Source organism: Notechis scutatus, chromosome 11 (assembly GCF_049901735.1).
Source record: "Notechis scutatus isolate UNSWTSFEM ecotype Mainland chromosome 11, rNotScu1.2, whole genome shotgun sequence".
NCBI classification, from domain to species: Eukaryota; Metazoa; Chordata; class Lepidosauria; order Squamata; family Elapidae; genus Notechis; species Notechis scutatus.
Genome location: NC_142019.1, coordinates 19,240,142 through 19,256,867, shown reverse-complemented (window position 1 = coordinate 19,256,867; position 16,726 = coordinate 19,240,142). Strand labels below are relative to the sequence as shown.

At 44.2% G+C, this 16,726-nt stretch overlaps 1 protein-coding gene across 2 annotated transcripts; it reads left to right on the top strand.

Annotated features, from left to right (window-relative positions):
• Window positions 1-1,811: 1,811 nt before the first annotated feature.
• GOLM2 (golgi membrane protein 2) lies at window positions 1,812-16,546 on the top strand. 2 transcript variants are annotated; one of them, XM_087972987.1, is made up of 10 exons: window positions 1,812-2,681; window positions 4,504-4,558; window positions 5,021-5,123; window positions 6,178-6,268; window positions 6,579-6,714; window positions 7,002-7,082; window positions 7,903-7,995; window positions 8,086-8,244; window positions 12,807-12,893; window positions 14,598-16,546. In XM_087972987.1, the coding sequence occupies exons 1-10, from the start codon at window positions 2,355-2,357 to the stop codon at window positions 14,666-14,668; spliced, it is 1,203 nt and encodes a 400-aa protein (XP_087829113.1). In that variant the 5' UTR covers window positions 1,812-2,354; the 3' UTR covers window positions 14,669-16,546. The 2 variants fall into 2 exon arrangements, with proteins under 2 accessions (XP_087829113.1, XP_087829112.1); XM_087972986.1 differs by having other exon boundaries at window positions 12,807-12,974.
• The last annotated feature ends 180 nt before the right edge of the window (window positions 16,547-16,726 follow it).

Genomic DNA, 16,726 nt, shown 5'->3' with positions numbered 1-16,726 from the left:
TAAACCACATTGGCAGAGAAGAAGCGAAACCACCTCTGGATTTCCCATGCAAAAGCAAGGGTAGATCATTCCCCCTTTTTTCCTACGGGCCACTTGCAGTCCATAACGTCCACCAATCCCTCCTGTTAATTTTGTTATGGGAAAGAGTCAGCCACGCTCGGACGGTGAACGCTTGAATACCATTCTCCCACCCTTGCATTCCGTCCACCCTCCTCCCTGTTATTGTCAAGCAAGTGAAGAAAAAAATGTAGATGAAAGTGTGAAGTTATTTTTATATTGCATGATACTATATCCCTTGCTGCTATGTCTCTTTATCAGTTTGAAATGGTGGTATACCAGTTGTATAAAATAACATTTTGAATTTTTTCTTACACAAAAACAACACTGCCAGAGAATATACATCTTAAATATGATTTTAAAAAAACTATGATATGGAAGATTTAAATGTTGAGATTTTTTTTTCTTTATCAATAATAGGGCAATAATTTCCTTTGTTAAGGGATAAAAAATGTCATTGAGTTGTTGCCCCCCACTGGCTGCATTAAGAACTGCATGGGATGGGTGGCATCTTCAGCTACAAATCCACTACAATTATTCGATATGATCGCTAAATCTCAGAACCCCCACATTAATTATTAAAAATACTTTTTTTCATCAAATTAAATTTGATACACAGACTTTAAAGACCAAATAGAGATTCCCATTTCCCCTACAAAATGGGAAAGTGTCTTAATTGCTTTATCAAAAATGTGAATCTCATTGTCTAGAAAAGGAATAGTTGTTGGATGCTATGAAAATAAGGCTTATTAAACTATTTTGCAATTTCCTAAAATTGTTATGTTTTGAGCAGATGTCATGAAACATTTTAATTTGATTTTAAGATGGGGATTTTGAAGTATTTTGGATGTACTTTTGAATTATATACCTATTATTAAAATGGATTTTGGAACAATGGAAATAGATTTAATGTATGGATACACATGCATAGATTATTATAAAGAAATGTGGCCATTGTTTACTGAAACTTGTGTTAAACTTTTAGGTCAAAGTCTTCATCTATCTGCCCCTTGCAAAGCCCTTTTTCACTACAATAATAGCACTGAAGAATAGTACAATAATGTCAGCCTTCAGCTATCCAAATGTTTCTGGAGTCACTCTTTAGTGATACCCAATAGCTGCTAAACCATGCTATTTATTCAGATCCAAACACTGCGTATAAAAACCCAGAAGTTCATCTACATGCCATTAAACCTGAAGCAAGTCTCACTTTATTACAAATAGTACAATGGGTGAGCAAACCTTGATGAATGCACCTTGCAATTAACAACAACAACAACAAAAAACTTCAGCAACTTTCAAAGTAAATTTGCTCCAATTTCAAAAGGCAGGCAACATTAAACTATCAGGGTGAGGATTTGTTAGAGGAAAAAAAACATCGGAAAGGAGCATGAGCTCTTAAATTCTAATATGATTTACATAAATTTATATTAATTATATTTAACTATACATATAATACATAAAAATAAATAGTTCCCTATCAGGTTTCCCGGCACTTAGCTAAAGCAGTGTTTTTCAACTCGGCAACTTAAAGTCGCGCGGACTTCAACTCCCAGAATGCCCCAGGCGGCACGCAGGAATGCCGGGAGTCGACGTACAGCACGCTTTCCAGCCGCCGAGCGGGCAGACGGGGGAGCCTCGCTCCACCCGCACCAAATGCCGCGCCCCGCCCTCTGACGCAGCAGCGGGGCGGGGCTGCGCCGGCCGCGTCCCTCGCAAATCTCGCAGAAACGGCGCGCGGCCGCTCTCTTCCCGCGAGAGGCGTAGCTGTGGGAACGGACGGCGGGGCGACGCGGAAGTGGCGGACGGGCGCCGTTGGCCGCCTGGCGGGGCTTCCCACTCCCTCCTTCCCGGCGGCCGCCCAGCCTCGGGTTCTCCGCCGCCGCCGCCGGCCGCCACGACCCTCACCCGCCCGGCGGGAGCGGCAGCCGGCATCGGGCGGGGCAGTCTGGGCAGCAGCTGCCCCGGCCTCGCCCGGCCCTGCCCGTCGAGCGCTGCGGTTTGCCCTTGAGGGGCTCCCGCAGCAGCGGCACGGCCGGGGCGTCCTTGGGCGGCGGCGCGCCGGAGCCCTCCCGGCAGTCCCGCGGCATCCCTCGGTGCCGACTGAGAGGCGCCGCGGGTTGCCAGGCGTCGCCCGGCTTCTGCTCGGGGCGCGGAGCCTGCCACCGTCCGGCGAGGGGTCCCTGCGCCGCCGGCGGGCCTCATCCCGGGCCGGGTCGAGGAGGCGGCGGTGGCCGATGCGGCAGCCGCCCTTCCACCCCCCCGCCAGGCGCTGAGCGAGCCGCCCGGCCTGCCCCATGGTGGGCTTCGGCAGCAACCGGCGGGGCGGCCGCCTCCCCTCCTTCCTCTTCGTGGCGCTGCTCTTGGTCATCGCGGCGCTGGCCTTCAATTCCTGGAGCTCGTCGTCCCGCCAGACGGTCCTGCAGGAGGAGGTGGCCGAGCTGCAGGGCCAGGCCAAGCGCGGCGACGTGGCTCGGGGCCGCCTGGAGAAGAGGAACTCGGAGCTGCTGCTGCAGGTGGAGGCGCACAAGAAGTCCCTGGAGCAGAGGGAGGCCGACCGCAGCCAGCTGAGCGGCCAGCTCCAGGCCAAGGATGGCCAGGTCCGCAAGTGTGAGGACGGCAAGGTGAGGAGGAGGAGGAGGAGGAGGGTGCGGCGGCTGCGGTCAGTCCGGCTGCCAAGGAAGGGGTTGAAAACATTAGAGGGAACATAAAGGTCAGAGGTCTCCAGACTTGGGCCAACTTTAAGACTGGGGGACTTCAACTCCCAGAATTCTCCAGCCAGCATAGCTGGCTGGAGAATTCTGGGAGTTGAAGTCCCCCAGTCTTAAAGTTGGCCCAAGTCTGGAGACCTCTGATAAAGGTGGAGGCCAGAGATGCCTTGAGGCCTTTCAACTACCAAGAGTGCCTCCCCGGACGGATGGGAAGTTTCCTCCTCTCTATTTCCTTGATACAGCCCCCATCTCAGAAGCAAGTGACTCTGCACTAAAGCCACGTCTAAAACCATTACAGTCCTCAACTTGCAACAGTTCAAATGCTTTAAAAGGACGGAAGTCTGAGTCAGCCTTGAGCCTGGTGAGATTTGAACGGCCAAATTGCCGGCTGACTGCTGGCTGCCAGCAGTTCGGGGGTCTCACCAGGTTGACTCAGCCTTCCGTCCTTCTGAGGGGAGTAAAGCGAGGAGCCAGATTGTGGAGGGCAAGAGGCTGACTCTCCGCTTAGAGAGGACTGTCAAAGCCCTGTGAAGCGGTATATAAGTCTTAAGTGCTGAGGGAGGGAGGAGGGAGGACAGATGAAGAAGGGAGGGAGGGGAGGGAGGGGGAAGGAAGGACAGAAGGGGGGGAGAGAGATTAGAGAGAGAGGATGGGAAGACGGAAGGATGGATGGAAGGAAGGAAAGAAGGAAGGGCCGTTGTGGCACAGTGATTAGAATGCAGTACTGCAGGCTAACTCTGCCGACTGCCAGAAGTTCGATCCTGACCGGCTCAAGGTTGACTCAGCCTTCCATCCTTCCGAGGTGGGTAAAATGAGGACCCAGATTTTTGGGGGACAAGAGGCCAACTCTGTAAACCGCTTACAGAGGGGCTGTGAAGCACTGTGAAGCGGGATATAAGTCTAAGTGTTGTTGCTATTTAATGACCAGAGTTACAGCGGCATTGAATCAAGTGACTTATGACTGTTTTTCACAGTTACGACCTTTGCAGTATCATCCCTACAGTCATGTGATCAAAATTCAGAGGCTTGGCTATATTAATGACAATTGTAGCGTCCAGAGGTCACGTGATCTCCTTTTGTGAATGTCTGATGAGAAAAGTCAATGGGGAAGCTAGATTCACTTAACAACATCAATGATTCACTTAACTGCGGCAAGAAATGGTGCAAAACTCACTGAACAAATGTCTCACATAACAAATTTTGGGCTCTTAAGTCAAGGACCACCTAATTAAAATGCTATAATAAGCCAACAAAGTGACCAGGAGGTAATGCAGCTGCCCCACCAGCTGACCCCTGGGGTCCCCAGCCCTGCTTACACCGTTCGGTATGCGCTTCTGTTCTTCTGGAACAAGGGTGGCTTGTGGGATTTCAGGCCACCCTTCAACGCCAGGCCTCCGCAGGGAAGGCCCACACTGCCTTCTGCCAATTCCTTCTGGGGAAACAGGGTATGAGGTGCCAGCTGCCCTGACCAGTTCGGAATACCTGCCTCTTCTTAAGAGGCGAGCCATAACACGTGTCTCCTAAGACATCGAGGGGAACACTTTTGTTTAAGCCAAAGAGGAAAAAGGGGATCCGGAAGTCTCATCCCTCCAGGGCGGTCTCACCCCATCTCTGAGGCCATAGACAAGGGAAGGTGGCCTGCCCCTAGTCGGAGCTGCCTTCAGAATCCTAGAGAATTTTATTCTCGGAACAGGAATCTGTACTACTGCGCTACTTTTTTTTTGTTTGTTTTTAGGTCAAACTTCAGAGCAACATATCATACCAGATGGCAGACATACGTCGCTTAAAGGGTAAATGTTCTTGGTGCAAACACGATTTTATACCTGAATAACATACAGCAGTGAAATGTAATACCAAGTAGGCAACATGCTCTCTTGACGTTTTTGAAAGACCACTACAGGTGTAACCTCTCCTACTTTTTGTCAACTCTTGTAATTTCTCTTAAATATTTGGCTACATAAATATAAATTTACTACCGTAGAATCAGAAAGATTAAAAATAGGCAGCATTTCTGAAAAATATCCATTATCTTCTGGACTTTTTTTAATGGGCCTCAAGTATAAAAATAACAGCCTTTATTGTAACAAAGGAGTTATGGAATAAGGATTCAGAAAGATATTTTTTTTTACTTCAGTAAACATTTATATTTTTATTACTGTTGTGGAAAATTACCCAGCTGAAAACAAGGCTAAGTTTAGAGTATAGAGCACTTTTTTTTAAAAAATTGTTCAAATGTTTTTACTTTGGCTTAGAACAACTTGCAGAATTGCGTCAAGAATTCCTACGACAAGAGGACTATCTTCATGAATACAAGAAAAACAATACACAACTTCTTAAAAGATTGGAGTATGAAAGGTGAGGGATTAAAAGTGCATAAAAGTAACCCAGTTATAAGACATTTTATTGTTGCCAGGTCAGCTCGTTTATTTATGAGCTTTAGGACCAGTGTGGAGTATTATTTTAACCATAATGTTCTTTCGCGGTTGTTGTATAAAATAGGTTAAAGATGTTTGGCCTCAGCCATGTTGTTTGATGGGTCAGTACAGCTTTATAATTATTATGGAGGAGAAGAATGGAACATGTTTTGCTTTGCTTGTTTGTAGAAATAAAATCTGCAAGTAGATTGCCGTTCTCCAAAGTCAATAGACAATGTAAAATGGTCAGAGAGTGTTGCAGTTGGATTCCACCCTACTTGGGTTCATGACTGATCAAGATTTTTGTGAACGAGTTCCTTAAAAACGTTAGAGACCCTGTCCGTCTGTCTCACAGCTCTGTCTGAGTGTATCAAAGGGAAACCATTTTTGAGCAAAGATACCTCAGGTTGGGCTAACTTACAGAATGCATCCAAAATCTGGGACCTATGACTCCCATCAAATTGAAATTTGGCAAATTTTTATAAAACATTTTATGATGTAACAATTATAAAAAAAAATATGACATAATGCAAAATATCAGAAAACTTTCCCTGCAGTCAAGTGTTGATCTTAATGTTCATCATAGCCCAGGGATCTCCAGCCGTGGCAACTTTAAGACTTGTGGTCCTCAACTCCCAGAATTCCTCAGCCAGCAAAGCTAGGAGTTGAAGTCCACAAGTCTTAAAGTTGCTTAGGTTGGAGACCCCTGTGGATATAGCCTATTTTCAAGGCAGATACTCCCCGAATTTTGAACAGTTCAAGTATACTAGGACCTCTGCCATTTTTGAAAAGCATTGAGGGATCTGGTAAGGAAGTATCTCTGAAACAATGACCCCATGAATATCGGGTTGTCCGGTTTCCTATAAGGGCCTTTTAGTATATTCAGTGTGTTATGCAGAAAAGAACTAGACGAGGCAGATCATAAATGATACAGTGGGAAGCCTAGAAAAACTGTCAATCTCAGTTCTAAATTCCACTCTCCATCTTGGTTCTAGTTTTCAGTGTGGGCAACAAATCAAGGAACTAAGAATACAACATGAAGAAGATATGAAAAAAATGGAGGAACAAGTTATGCAGAACCAGAAGGTACATAGTTCTTTTTGCGAGGGGTGAATTTAGGGGTCTTCAGCCTGTTTTTGCTTCCTCCCAACACGGGTATAAGATGGGACAAGCAAGGAGCAGACTTGGCAACACTAGTTGCTGTATTGGAGTAGAGTTTTTATTTTGTTACACTTGGGCTGTAGGAAGTAGGTGAGGCAAAGGTGAAAAGAAAGACGGATAGCTTCTGTATGTCGAGCCCAACAATGAAATATGAAGCATTGAATTAACTGAGAGATAAATGAATATTTTCCTTGTAAGTTTAGCTTTTAATCCTCAAGGAACATTTTTACAACAGGCCACCCATGGGAACCAATTCACCAAAGACATTGAGGGAGGATTGAGTGAGAGTCCAAAAACAGTCAAGGCAACTCAAAAACTGAATGAAGTTAAGAATGAAGCACCATCGACCAACAATATATCAGATGGCAAAGGTCTGTCTGGGACAACTGTGGTAAGGCATCAGGGTCCCTCTGGCACTCATGGGAGGATGGAAAATACTTGCCTGGCACGTTACCTGGCCAGGCTACAGACCTGGTGGCACTGCACAGTTCAGTCAGCAGAACTTGGGGGGTTATTAACCTGACTGCAGCAGGAGGTTAGGTGAGGTAACTTTCCTTGGTTACCATTCCAACCCCCTTCCCTGGAACAGTCTAAAGGCACCTATTCTTAGAGCTTCAGTGGATGGTGAAGCAAAGGGAAAAATATCTTGTTTTGACAGAAAAGATTAAACCTGGAGATGACGCAGGCATGCCTGGAATAGAAGAGAATGACCCTGCCAAAGGAGAAGATACACTCACTGGTTAGTATCTCAAATCTAACGTTGGCTTTTTCTTGCATTTCTGCTCAATCCATAGATATTTGAATTGATAAATGGGACCCAGGGTATTTAAAAATACTACTCTGATAAATAAGTGGTGATGTTTTCCTTACTCGTGCAGTAAAATACACTTGCGGTGTTGTTTCTGGCTTCTTAATTATGTTGCTTTTCAGTTGGCGTTCACAGATGGCACTAACTGCTTAATGTCCCACCCCGATCTGAAATATGGGAGATATGAGCTGTAAGGCAGGACTTCTTCATGGAAGTCCTGACACTGGTTAGGAAACGTTCTAAGACCTTCCTTTTTAAATAGGTTGTAGTAAGAAGAGCTTTTTAAGACACATTTTTATCCTTAAAACTGGTGAGGGGGTGCTAGCTATGTTGACAGAGGACTTCTGTATACTGTCCAGTCCCAAGTTTGACGCAATGTATATTGGTTAATAAAATAATGCAGTGTTTCTTCTACAAATCTGGAATTGCACATGTTTATTCATTGGTTGTTAATGCTGGTAGATGCTGTAATCAGCAAACCCTTCAGGGCTATTAGGATAGAGACGTGATTCTCTGATTTCCCTAGGAATTGGCATTATAACAGTTATAACTTAGGGAGGCTTATGGTGAACATCTACATTTGCTTAGAGCCACAGCTGGATCTGTAACAGTCCTGTCTCCCGTTGCAAACATTGGCCTTTAGCAGAATGATTTGTTTTCCCTCTTTGAACCAAGTGCTAAATAATTGCTTGGTAATATGTTTAATTAGTATTTACAGATGTGAGTCATGGTATGGATTTGTGTTTTTTAGCTTTGAAGAAGCCACTTTTTTCAACTTCTCAAAATCAACAGCATGGTGAAAATGTTTACACAGAAAAAACCCCTACTCTAAATCGGGCTCCAGGTGAGATCATGTGACCTTGTTGATTTGCCCTTCATCCTGAGCTGTCCTCTGCATCCTTGAACTTTGGCTTTGTATTTTTGTCTGCTCCAGGTGCAAATGAGGGTAATGCTGACAATATAAACCAGGTACCATCGAACTACCTTCAGCGGGCAATTCCTGATCACCCGTTGGACGTTCAAAAAACCAAAAAACAGCTTGCAAAACAGACTTCCAAGGAGAGGCTCAATGACTTTCAGAGAATGAAGCAAAGTGAGTCAGACCATGATAATTGAGCATAATTGCATGTGTTATTCTCAAGTTCATTAAAACACCTAATATCTACCAGCTGGCTGTTTTACGTATATTTGTAGTCAAGATGTCTTCATTTTTTAAAAAAAATCTTAGCCATTAACTGCTGCACTATAAATCCATCTCAGAAGCTCAGAGCTCTATCTTCTAGCCTTCCTACCCAACATGCCACCAGACTCCAGAAAGCACATTGCTACTCACCTTGAGTTTGCCAGAGAGCACTTGGGTGACCTAGCCGGCCACGGGAACAACGTCTTGTGGGCCAATAAGGAAAGAACTTATGAAATGCATTGGAACCAAGAAACGTAATGTTTGAAGAAAACAAAAACTGCATTTCAAGGAAAGAACCTTATCCAGGTTGTGAGGTGTGGGACTTGGAGAATCAAAGCCTGGACCTGCTCGGCAAAATCAGCAAGATTTTTCAGTGGGGACAAATTCAGAATCTAAGCTTTGGGTAGGGAGAAAAAAACAGCTGGTGTACAATGAGGAAGACCCTGTAGGGCAGGAATCCATGTCAAAAAAGGATCTGGTTGTTGTGGTGGTTCACAAGCTGAATATGAACTAGCTGTGTGATTCAGTTGCCAAAAATGCAAATATAATATTAGGCTATATTAACAAAATTTAGCAATGAGATCAAGAGAAGTGATTCTGTGTTGGTGAAGTTTATTTATTTACACCTCCTTGTAATGCGCACGGCTCCCAGCTGATTTTCCTCTTGTTTGAGGCCTTTTTCACCCTCCCAGAGGCTTGAGGGAAGCCTCTGCAGCCTTTGGAGGCTGAAAAACGGGCCCAAATTTCTTTGCATGCAGCCAAAAGCAGAAGAAGAAAGAAGCGGAAAAAAGCAGCCCGGTGGACAGGCCAGGTGCGTGGGGCAAGTTCCCCCCTCTGTCCTTTCTCCCCTCCCCTCACTAATATTGGAGCATCCACTACTTCTGGAGGCAAGGAGTTCCACTGATTAATTGTTCCGTCAGGAAGTTTCTGCTTAGTTCTAGGTTGCTTCTCTCCTTGATGAGTTTCCATTCGTTGCTTCTTGTCTTGCCTTCAGGTGCTTTGGAGAAGAGGTAAATTCCCTCTTCTTTGTGGCAGCCCCTTAGATATTGGAACACTGCTATCCTGTCACCCCTAGTCCTTCTTTTCAGACATACCCAATTCCTGCAACTGTTCTTTATATGTTTTAGGCTTCAGTCCCCTAATCATCATTTGTAACTGGATGCAGTATTCCAAGTGTGGTCTTACCAAGACATAGAGCAGTACTAACACTTCATGTTATCTTGATTCTATTGCTCTATTAATGCAGCCTAGGATTGTGTTGGCTTTTTGTGCAGCCGCCACACACTGCTGGTTAGGACTCCAATATCTCTCTCATAATTAGTACTATTGAGCCAGGAACCACCTATTCTACACCTGTGCATTGGGTTTTTCTTGCTATTTTTATCACCAATGGATTTAATTTTGTTAAATAGGGCTCAATGATCAAGTCTGTCAAGAGTCTTTTATATCTTGAGCTGATCTTCTGCAAATTTGATGAGCTCCCCTTGTCTAAATCAATGATGAAGATATTGAAGAGTACTGACCCCAATACAGAACCTTGGGATAGCCCACTGCATCCTTCCCTCCAGGCAGGCGCAGCTCCACTAAGGACCACACATTGAGGGCAGTTGGTCAGCCAGTTATGAGTCCATCTGGTGGTGATACCGTCTGACCCATGCTTTTCTATCTTATCAAATAGTAGGTTGTGGTAGACTTTATCGAATTTCTAATATTAAATTTATAATAATAATAAAATAAATAAATATAAATATATATTAGTAATAATAAATCCCAGGTCTTTGGGAAACTGAGTAGGTGGATAAAAATGCCAAATCCAATCTAAATATTTGCCTGACTGTGTGACAAACCATAATGTATAGTCTATAACCAACATAATTATTTCTTCTAAACCTCTAACCTCCAAGTCAACACTTCTTAATCTGAACTGTTGGGTATAATTTTGTATTTCTATGATTTTTCATGATCAAATTGATAGAAACACTAATTCAAACATATTGTGATTCTTTTGTTTGGGGGATATTTGATGATTAAATGGTTTATATCATTAAGACTTGAACACGCTTCTCAGAAATAGAGACTTGAGTCATGCTCCCATGGGATGGAAGAATCCTTTCCCTTCATTTAAAAAGTACTTTGAGCATATGTAAATATCCTGCGGTAGTTCAGGACATAGAACGGTAGCGTCTAAAGAGGGAATGAAATCCTCTTCTTAAACCCTCTTTTAATTTTCAGCTTTTGTATTTGGCCTCTCCTTGCATTTTCAGTCAGTTGAGGAATCAACAGTTGAATATTGCAGTCTTATAAAAGGCAAAAGTAAATCCTGGAAGTGCAAAGCAAATGGTTAAGTCACGCAAAGGCACCATTAACGACTTTCTTGCTTGGGCCCTGGAACAAGAAGCGCAGAAATGACGTATTCAGATTCATTGTTCCAGACAACAATATTTTCTAGGAGATTCCTGTTTCTATTTCTGTCTCATTTTTTTCCTTTCTTTTCCCCAAGGTGTCAGTGTTCAGTGGTTAAGAATTTTTCAGAAGTAGCTTTTACTTACAACTCACGCTCAATCCTGCGTTCTGGGATCCTTATAAATACACCCGAATCATACTTGGCCTTCTGAAACTTGGTGAAACCAGATTTCTCCTGCAGGGAGCAAATTGATCTGGATGCATTTCCTGGGCTCTGTTGGGCAAGCAGCTTCTGTCAGCAAGTAGAACTTCTTATAAAAAGCTCTCCAAATATTCTTGGCTCCAAAGCCTGCCTTGTTTGCAAGGTTAAACTAGTATTGAAAACTTAGAAAGCTAGCAGTTCTTTGCTGCTGTTATTTTTAATTACAGCTCTTTGGGTTTCATAAAGCGGTTGGAATTTGACAATTCTCCATACCCAGAGCCCCCTCCCATGCACCAGTGTGCCCATTCCTTTGGCTGGCTTCTCAGCCTGCCATCATTAGGCAGCCCACCTGCTCTCACTGGAGCAGGGGTGTCAACCTCAATTTCATTGAGGGTCACATCGGGGCCGGGGAGGGGGCAGTGCTAGCCCCTCGCGCCTGGGTGGGTGTGGCCACTTGATGCTACTCCCCAAACCGCTGGCATGTTTCCTCTTCGCATTGGGTAGACCAGGATGATCCGTCGGGTCCGATCCGACCACATTGTGGGCCGAATTCGGTCCATGGGCCTTGAGTTTGACACCCCTGGACTAGAGGATGAAGAAAAAATGATCCTCAGAAAGCAAAACGATTCCCATTCTTATGCAGGACCTGCTAAAAAAGAGCATATTCAGTCCTGGAAAGAACCATTTTAGTGCCTCTTTTGGGGCCCACCTGCTTTAGGCTGGAGCAAAATACGCTCCCAGCCCTCCTTTCCGAATAGGGCATGTCTGGAGATGCTATGTCACCCCAGCCTCAAAACTCAAGGCAGGAGGCTGGCAGTGGTAGAGCTGCAGAAAGAGGCAGGTAAAGTCTCATAGCTTCCCATTCTCATAGCTTCCCAACAGTGGAAGCATCTTTCCTCGGTTTTTGTTGTTTTTCCAGATAGGAAACTGAGAACTTGAACAATTTGATTGGTTTCTGTCTTTGTAGGTGATTAGAAATAAAAATGACATATTTACCACAAACGTTCATACAAAATTTATGAAATTAATAGCGTGTATGCCCTCTGCTTGAATGTTTATTATGTATATATGCAAGAAAGGGGCTGGCCTCCAATCTTAGCTGTATTCAGTGCTGAATTTGTGAGAGATGCTTTGGAGGAAACCCTGGAAGGATTTGCAAGTTGATTCCTTAAGCAACCCCAGCTGCCTTTTGCATTCTTTCACCGTCTGAAAAATGGGCATTGGGCTCCAGTTCACCCACTTAATATGGCACCAGACCTTGCCATTCTTGCAATGTACGAGAAGTAGTTTTCTTCAGCTTAGTTTGTTTTCCTTGTGAAATTTTGTTTCACAATTTGTCCTTTTCTGAAATATTTGGGATTTTTCTATAGGTTGGAGTATGTTAATTATTGTAAATTTAGTCCAACTGACCAGGCGTTTTCATCAGCTCAAATAAATGGAAGTCAAGGTATGCTTAAAAAATATTCAACCAGTGTAAATTGGTTACTTGCCTTCATTTAAATCGAGCATTTAAACTCTCTGCATGAAAAACGCAGCAAATTGAAAATAACCATTCTGTGACAAAACTAGGATTTGTACAGTATGTGAGATTTTGGACCGATCTTTCTAGTTATTTAGCCAAAAAGGTGATAGTGCTTTCCCTCGCAACAGAAGTAAGGATCGTGTAGCCCGAAGCAAAATGTCTACTCATATTGTGATTTTTTTTCCCCTATTAAGTTCTGTAAAATGAATATTTACCTTTTGGGGGTTTCTGGTGCTGGAGAAGCTGCAAGTTACCTTTCCACGGCTTTCTGCACAGGTGACCTTGCCTGCCCCCCCCCTCCTCCCTCCTCCTGGCTTCTGACTGATCCTTTTGCCTACTTCACAGGCCGGTTCTTTGATGAGAACGAGTCCCCCGTTGATCCTCAGCATGGATCTAAACTGGCGGATTATAATGGGGATGATGGGAATGTGGGTGAGTATGAGGCAGACAAGCAGGCTGAGCTGGCCTACAATGAGGAAGAGGATGGTGATGGTGGTGAAGAAGACGTCCAAGGTGAGCTTGGGCCTTGTCTCCATCCCATTCACTTAACTTCATCATGTAAAAAACTCTTTGGGCTTTTGTGTAGAGTGCCATTATTTAGCTGATAGGAAAAGACTTTTGGCACCTGAGGCTTGACCGTTGTCTTTTTTTTGTACACAGTAGTTTTAGAGTGGAATGTTTCCAAACTTGAAGCTGTTTTCTTGAAATGACTTTTTTTTTAAAATCGGATTTATTTATGAAGTTTGGCTTTGTGTGCAAAGGGGCAGATCTAGCACCAAATGTTAAACTGGAGTATGCAGTTGAATTTACAGTACTCTGCTTTGGAGAAACTAGCTGGGATTTTGAGCCCATTCTAGCAGAAATGATGTAGACCATGATCTTTCAAAGCAAGCAAGGACAATTTGATTGGTCTTCAAGGTGCCACAGAGTGCATTTGCTGCAGAAACACACCACCCACCACCCCCCGGCCTAAAGGATTATCACTTAACCTAGAGGGCAGATGTAACCCAGTGATTCACAAGTATTCAAAGATTTAAAAATCCACCAACACTGACAGAAAAGAGCAAACTTCACTCCCGTATAGCGTTGAAAATATTAGCTAGTTGGGCAATAAAATCTCTGCAAGAAAGTAACCAAGTTCAGAGAGCACTTCAAATACTGTCTTCTGCTGGATTTAGAAAAGATCTCTCTAATAGGATGAGAGGAGTACATTAAATGATGAAGTGAAAGGTGAGGTTATAAAACACAAGACTGCTGAAATCCAGTTCTCTGGAATGTCTGGCCAAATCAGGGGTGAGTAATCAGCAGGTGCCACGTGCCTCACCGCAGCCAGAGCACCTGGGAATTGGGAAGAAGCATATAAGGAAAGGGTGTGTGTGTGTGGTGGTGGTTGTGAGGGGAGTCAGCTTTATAAAGCATTATTATCCCCTTAAGGCAGAGGTCTCCAACCTTGGCAACTTTAAGACTTGTGGACTTCAACTCCCAGAATTCTCCAGCCAGCATAGCTGCCTGAGGAATTCTAGGAATTGAAGTGCACAAGTCTTAAAGTTGTCATACTGGGAGACCTCTGCCTTAAGACCAGGCAGGGGACATCTCAAAATCATTTGCTCTGGGTCATGTGACTGTGGGGCTCCGGCTGGAGAAGCTGGCCACGTGCCAAACCATGGCCCCTCCCATAGGGGTCACGGGGGGGACTTGGTCCGCCTTCTTTTCTGGCCCAACTTCAGACTGCCTTTCTTGGACCGGCTTCTTCCTGCAACACCACATTGCATCCAGTTCTCTTCAGTTTTGAATCCGATAAAACTGAGAAGTCCCAGCATCCTTTGCATAATTTATTCTGCTTTATTAGATTGGAAAGAAAACACCCCCAAAACCAACTGGTCCAGTTTTCTGTTACAGACCATTCTAATGGGCAAAGCGGGTGCGTTATTTAATTCCCAAAGGGAGGTGCAGGGAGGCCCTGAGAAATCTGGACTCCTCCGTTGCATTGATGTTGCAGGACTGCAGCACCCCAGTCCCACCCAGGGGTGGAAAGGAAAAGGCAGCCTTTGCAGCTAGGCGTCCCTCCGTGTCTCTCCTCTCCTCCCCCGTTTGTGGGAGAGAAACTGAAGGCTGGTCTTCCTCCTTGCATTGCAGATGACGAGGAGAGGGAGCTCCAGATGGATCTGGTGGACTATGGGAAGCCACGCTTTAATGAGGTCCTTTAAAGCCCCAATGGCTTTCTTCGGGGAGATTGTGCAAGTCCTCAGCGCTTGGTGCAAAAGACCCCGGAGACCAGAGACAGTGCGCTGTGTGACCTGGAACCTTGGAAGGAAAAGGTAAAATGCGGCAATGTGCCTATGGTGGGTTCCAGCCCTTTGCCAATCAGAGAGATGCTTTGTCTTAGAAGATGAGCAGTGGGTAGAGTTACTGGACTGGGCTGCAAGACTGTTCTTTATATGTAATCTTTGTGTTAATGATTAACATTGCAAAATAATTTTACATGTTTCTGAAATAAAGTGAACGTGTACAGTTTGTATCTCATACATAGTCATGAGTTCATTGCAGAAAAAAATATATATAGATGGAACTTTGAAACAGCAATGTATTTAATTCATGCAAGCAAATTGTTTTCCCTCATCTTGTGACTTGTATTTTATGGTAATAATTCATTTTGGAAAAAATAAGACTGAAGACATGATACGTGTTTATGAAGGAACTTTGTTTAACACAATTCTGCAAGGTCTGTGGTGGCAGTGAAACCATACGGGAAGTTCGCCCTAAGAGAATGACTAACGTTACCCATAGCAAATGTTTTGCAAAGTATTCTCATTTTATACATATATTTTTATTAGGCTCTGAATCGACAAATAGTACTTCGAGCATTCAAAAGCTAGTCTGCTAACCCATGTTTTTCTTTACAGCAGTGGGCTTTGATTGTATGCAATGATAATTTATTTGAACTTGCTTAAAGCTGCAATGTTTGGATCTTTTAAATTCGTTCCTCTCTAAACCCATTGCGTCGTTCCCGAGCGATGCTCCGTGCTTTTTTAACCGAAGTGCTGCTGGAGGGATTCTGCATGAATAGAAAAGGGGTCGGGCATGTACTGCGAAGGGCACCTTCCCATTTCCTGGGGAGGGCAGGGCCAGATGGATGGAGCCCTTTGGGATGTTCAGGGCAACGTTTACGCCCTGATAGTGACAGGCTATTAACCCAGATGGTTTTGTCAGCCAAGGGCTACTGGGAATAAAATCTTTCTAAGCCCTTTACGACAGGGTTGATCGTCTTTCACTACAGATCGTTCTTAATGACAGTGGTTGGGAGTGGAAATTCCCAATGCCGTCGCTAAGCAATACAGTCATAAAGTGCAATGTGACCTGAACCATGCTACTTAGAATGGCAGCCTCAACATTTCGGGTTGCCATCGTTAAATGAGTTCTGTGGTGGTGTTAATTGCAATTCACATGGTTGCCCCTGGTAACGTCCTCCTGCCTTCCCAGGTGACTTTGATTGTTGGAAGCCAGCAGTGAAGACCACAAATAGTGACTGTAGAACCATGGGATGTTGCAATGTTATAACTGAGTCAATTGCCAAACACCCAGATCCGGGTGTGCTTTGACCATTGTAAGTACAAGAACCGGTTGTAAGCACCCCTTGGCTCAGTGCTGTTGTAAGCTGAGTTACTGAATGAGTGGTTGTTAAGCGAGGACCACCTGTATTCCTGTGCTCAGGTTAAAGTTCATTTTTGATGAATAAAGTCCATTTGTGATCACTGCATTACACTGAATTTCATTAGAAAATTATTCACTTCTGATAAAAGTCTCTACCTGGGATTCTTTTGAGCCATAAGATGAACGCAGACCCCTCAAGGGGAATTGTTCTGCCTGCAACTTTTCTTTCTATGCTGTAAAAAAAACCCTGCTGTGTTTACACACAAATATAAGGCTGAATCTGCAGCCCTGTCCTGTTCTTCGTAACCTTCCCCTCCCTGTCTGTCTTTATGTTAGAACTGATGAACTGACAAAACTATTTCCAAAGCTCGGTGTAATTTTGTTAATCTGCTGTTGAAATTGAACATTTAATAGGATTTAATAAAAGCTTAATACAGCGCCTGTGTCTGCCTTTGTGTTCCTCTCTCCTCTTGGCAATGGACAGTGAAGATTTCCCACATCTTCAACACAGTTTTCTGCTTCTTGCACAGTTGCGTATGTGTATACCTTTTCTTTAAATACCCCTTACGTTCCTCTCTGTGAAAGGAGGTTTTGGTCCTCTCTGCCCAGTTTCC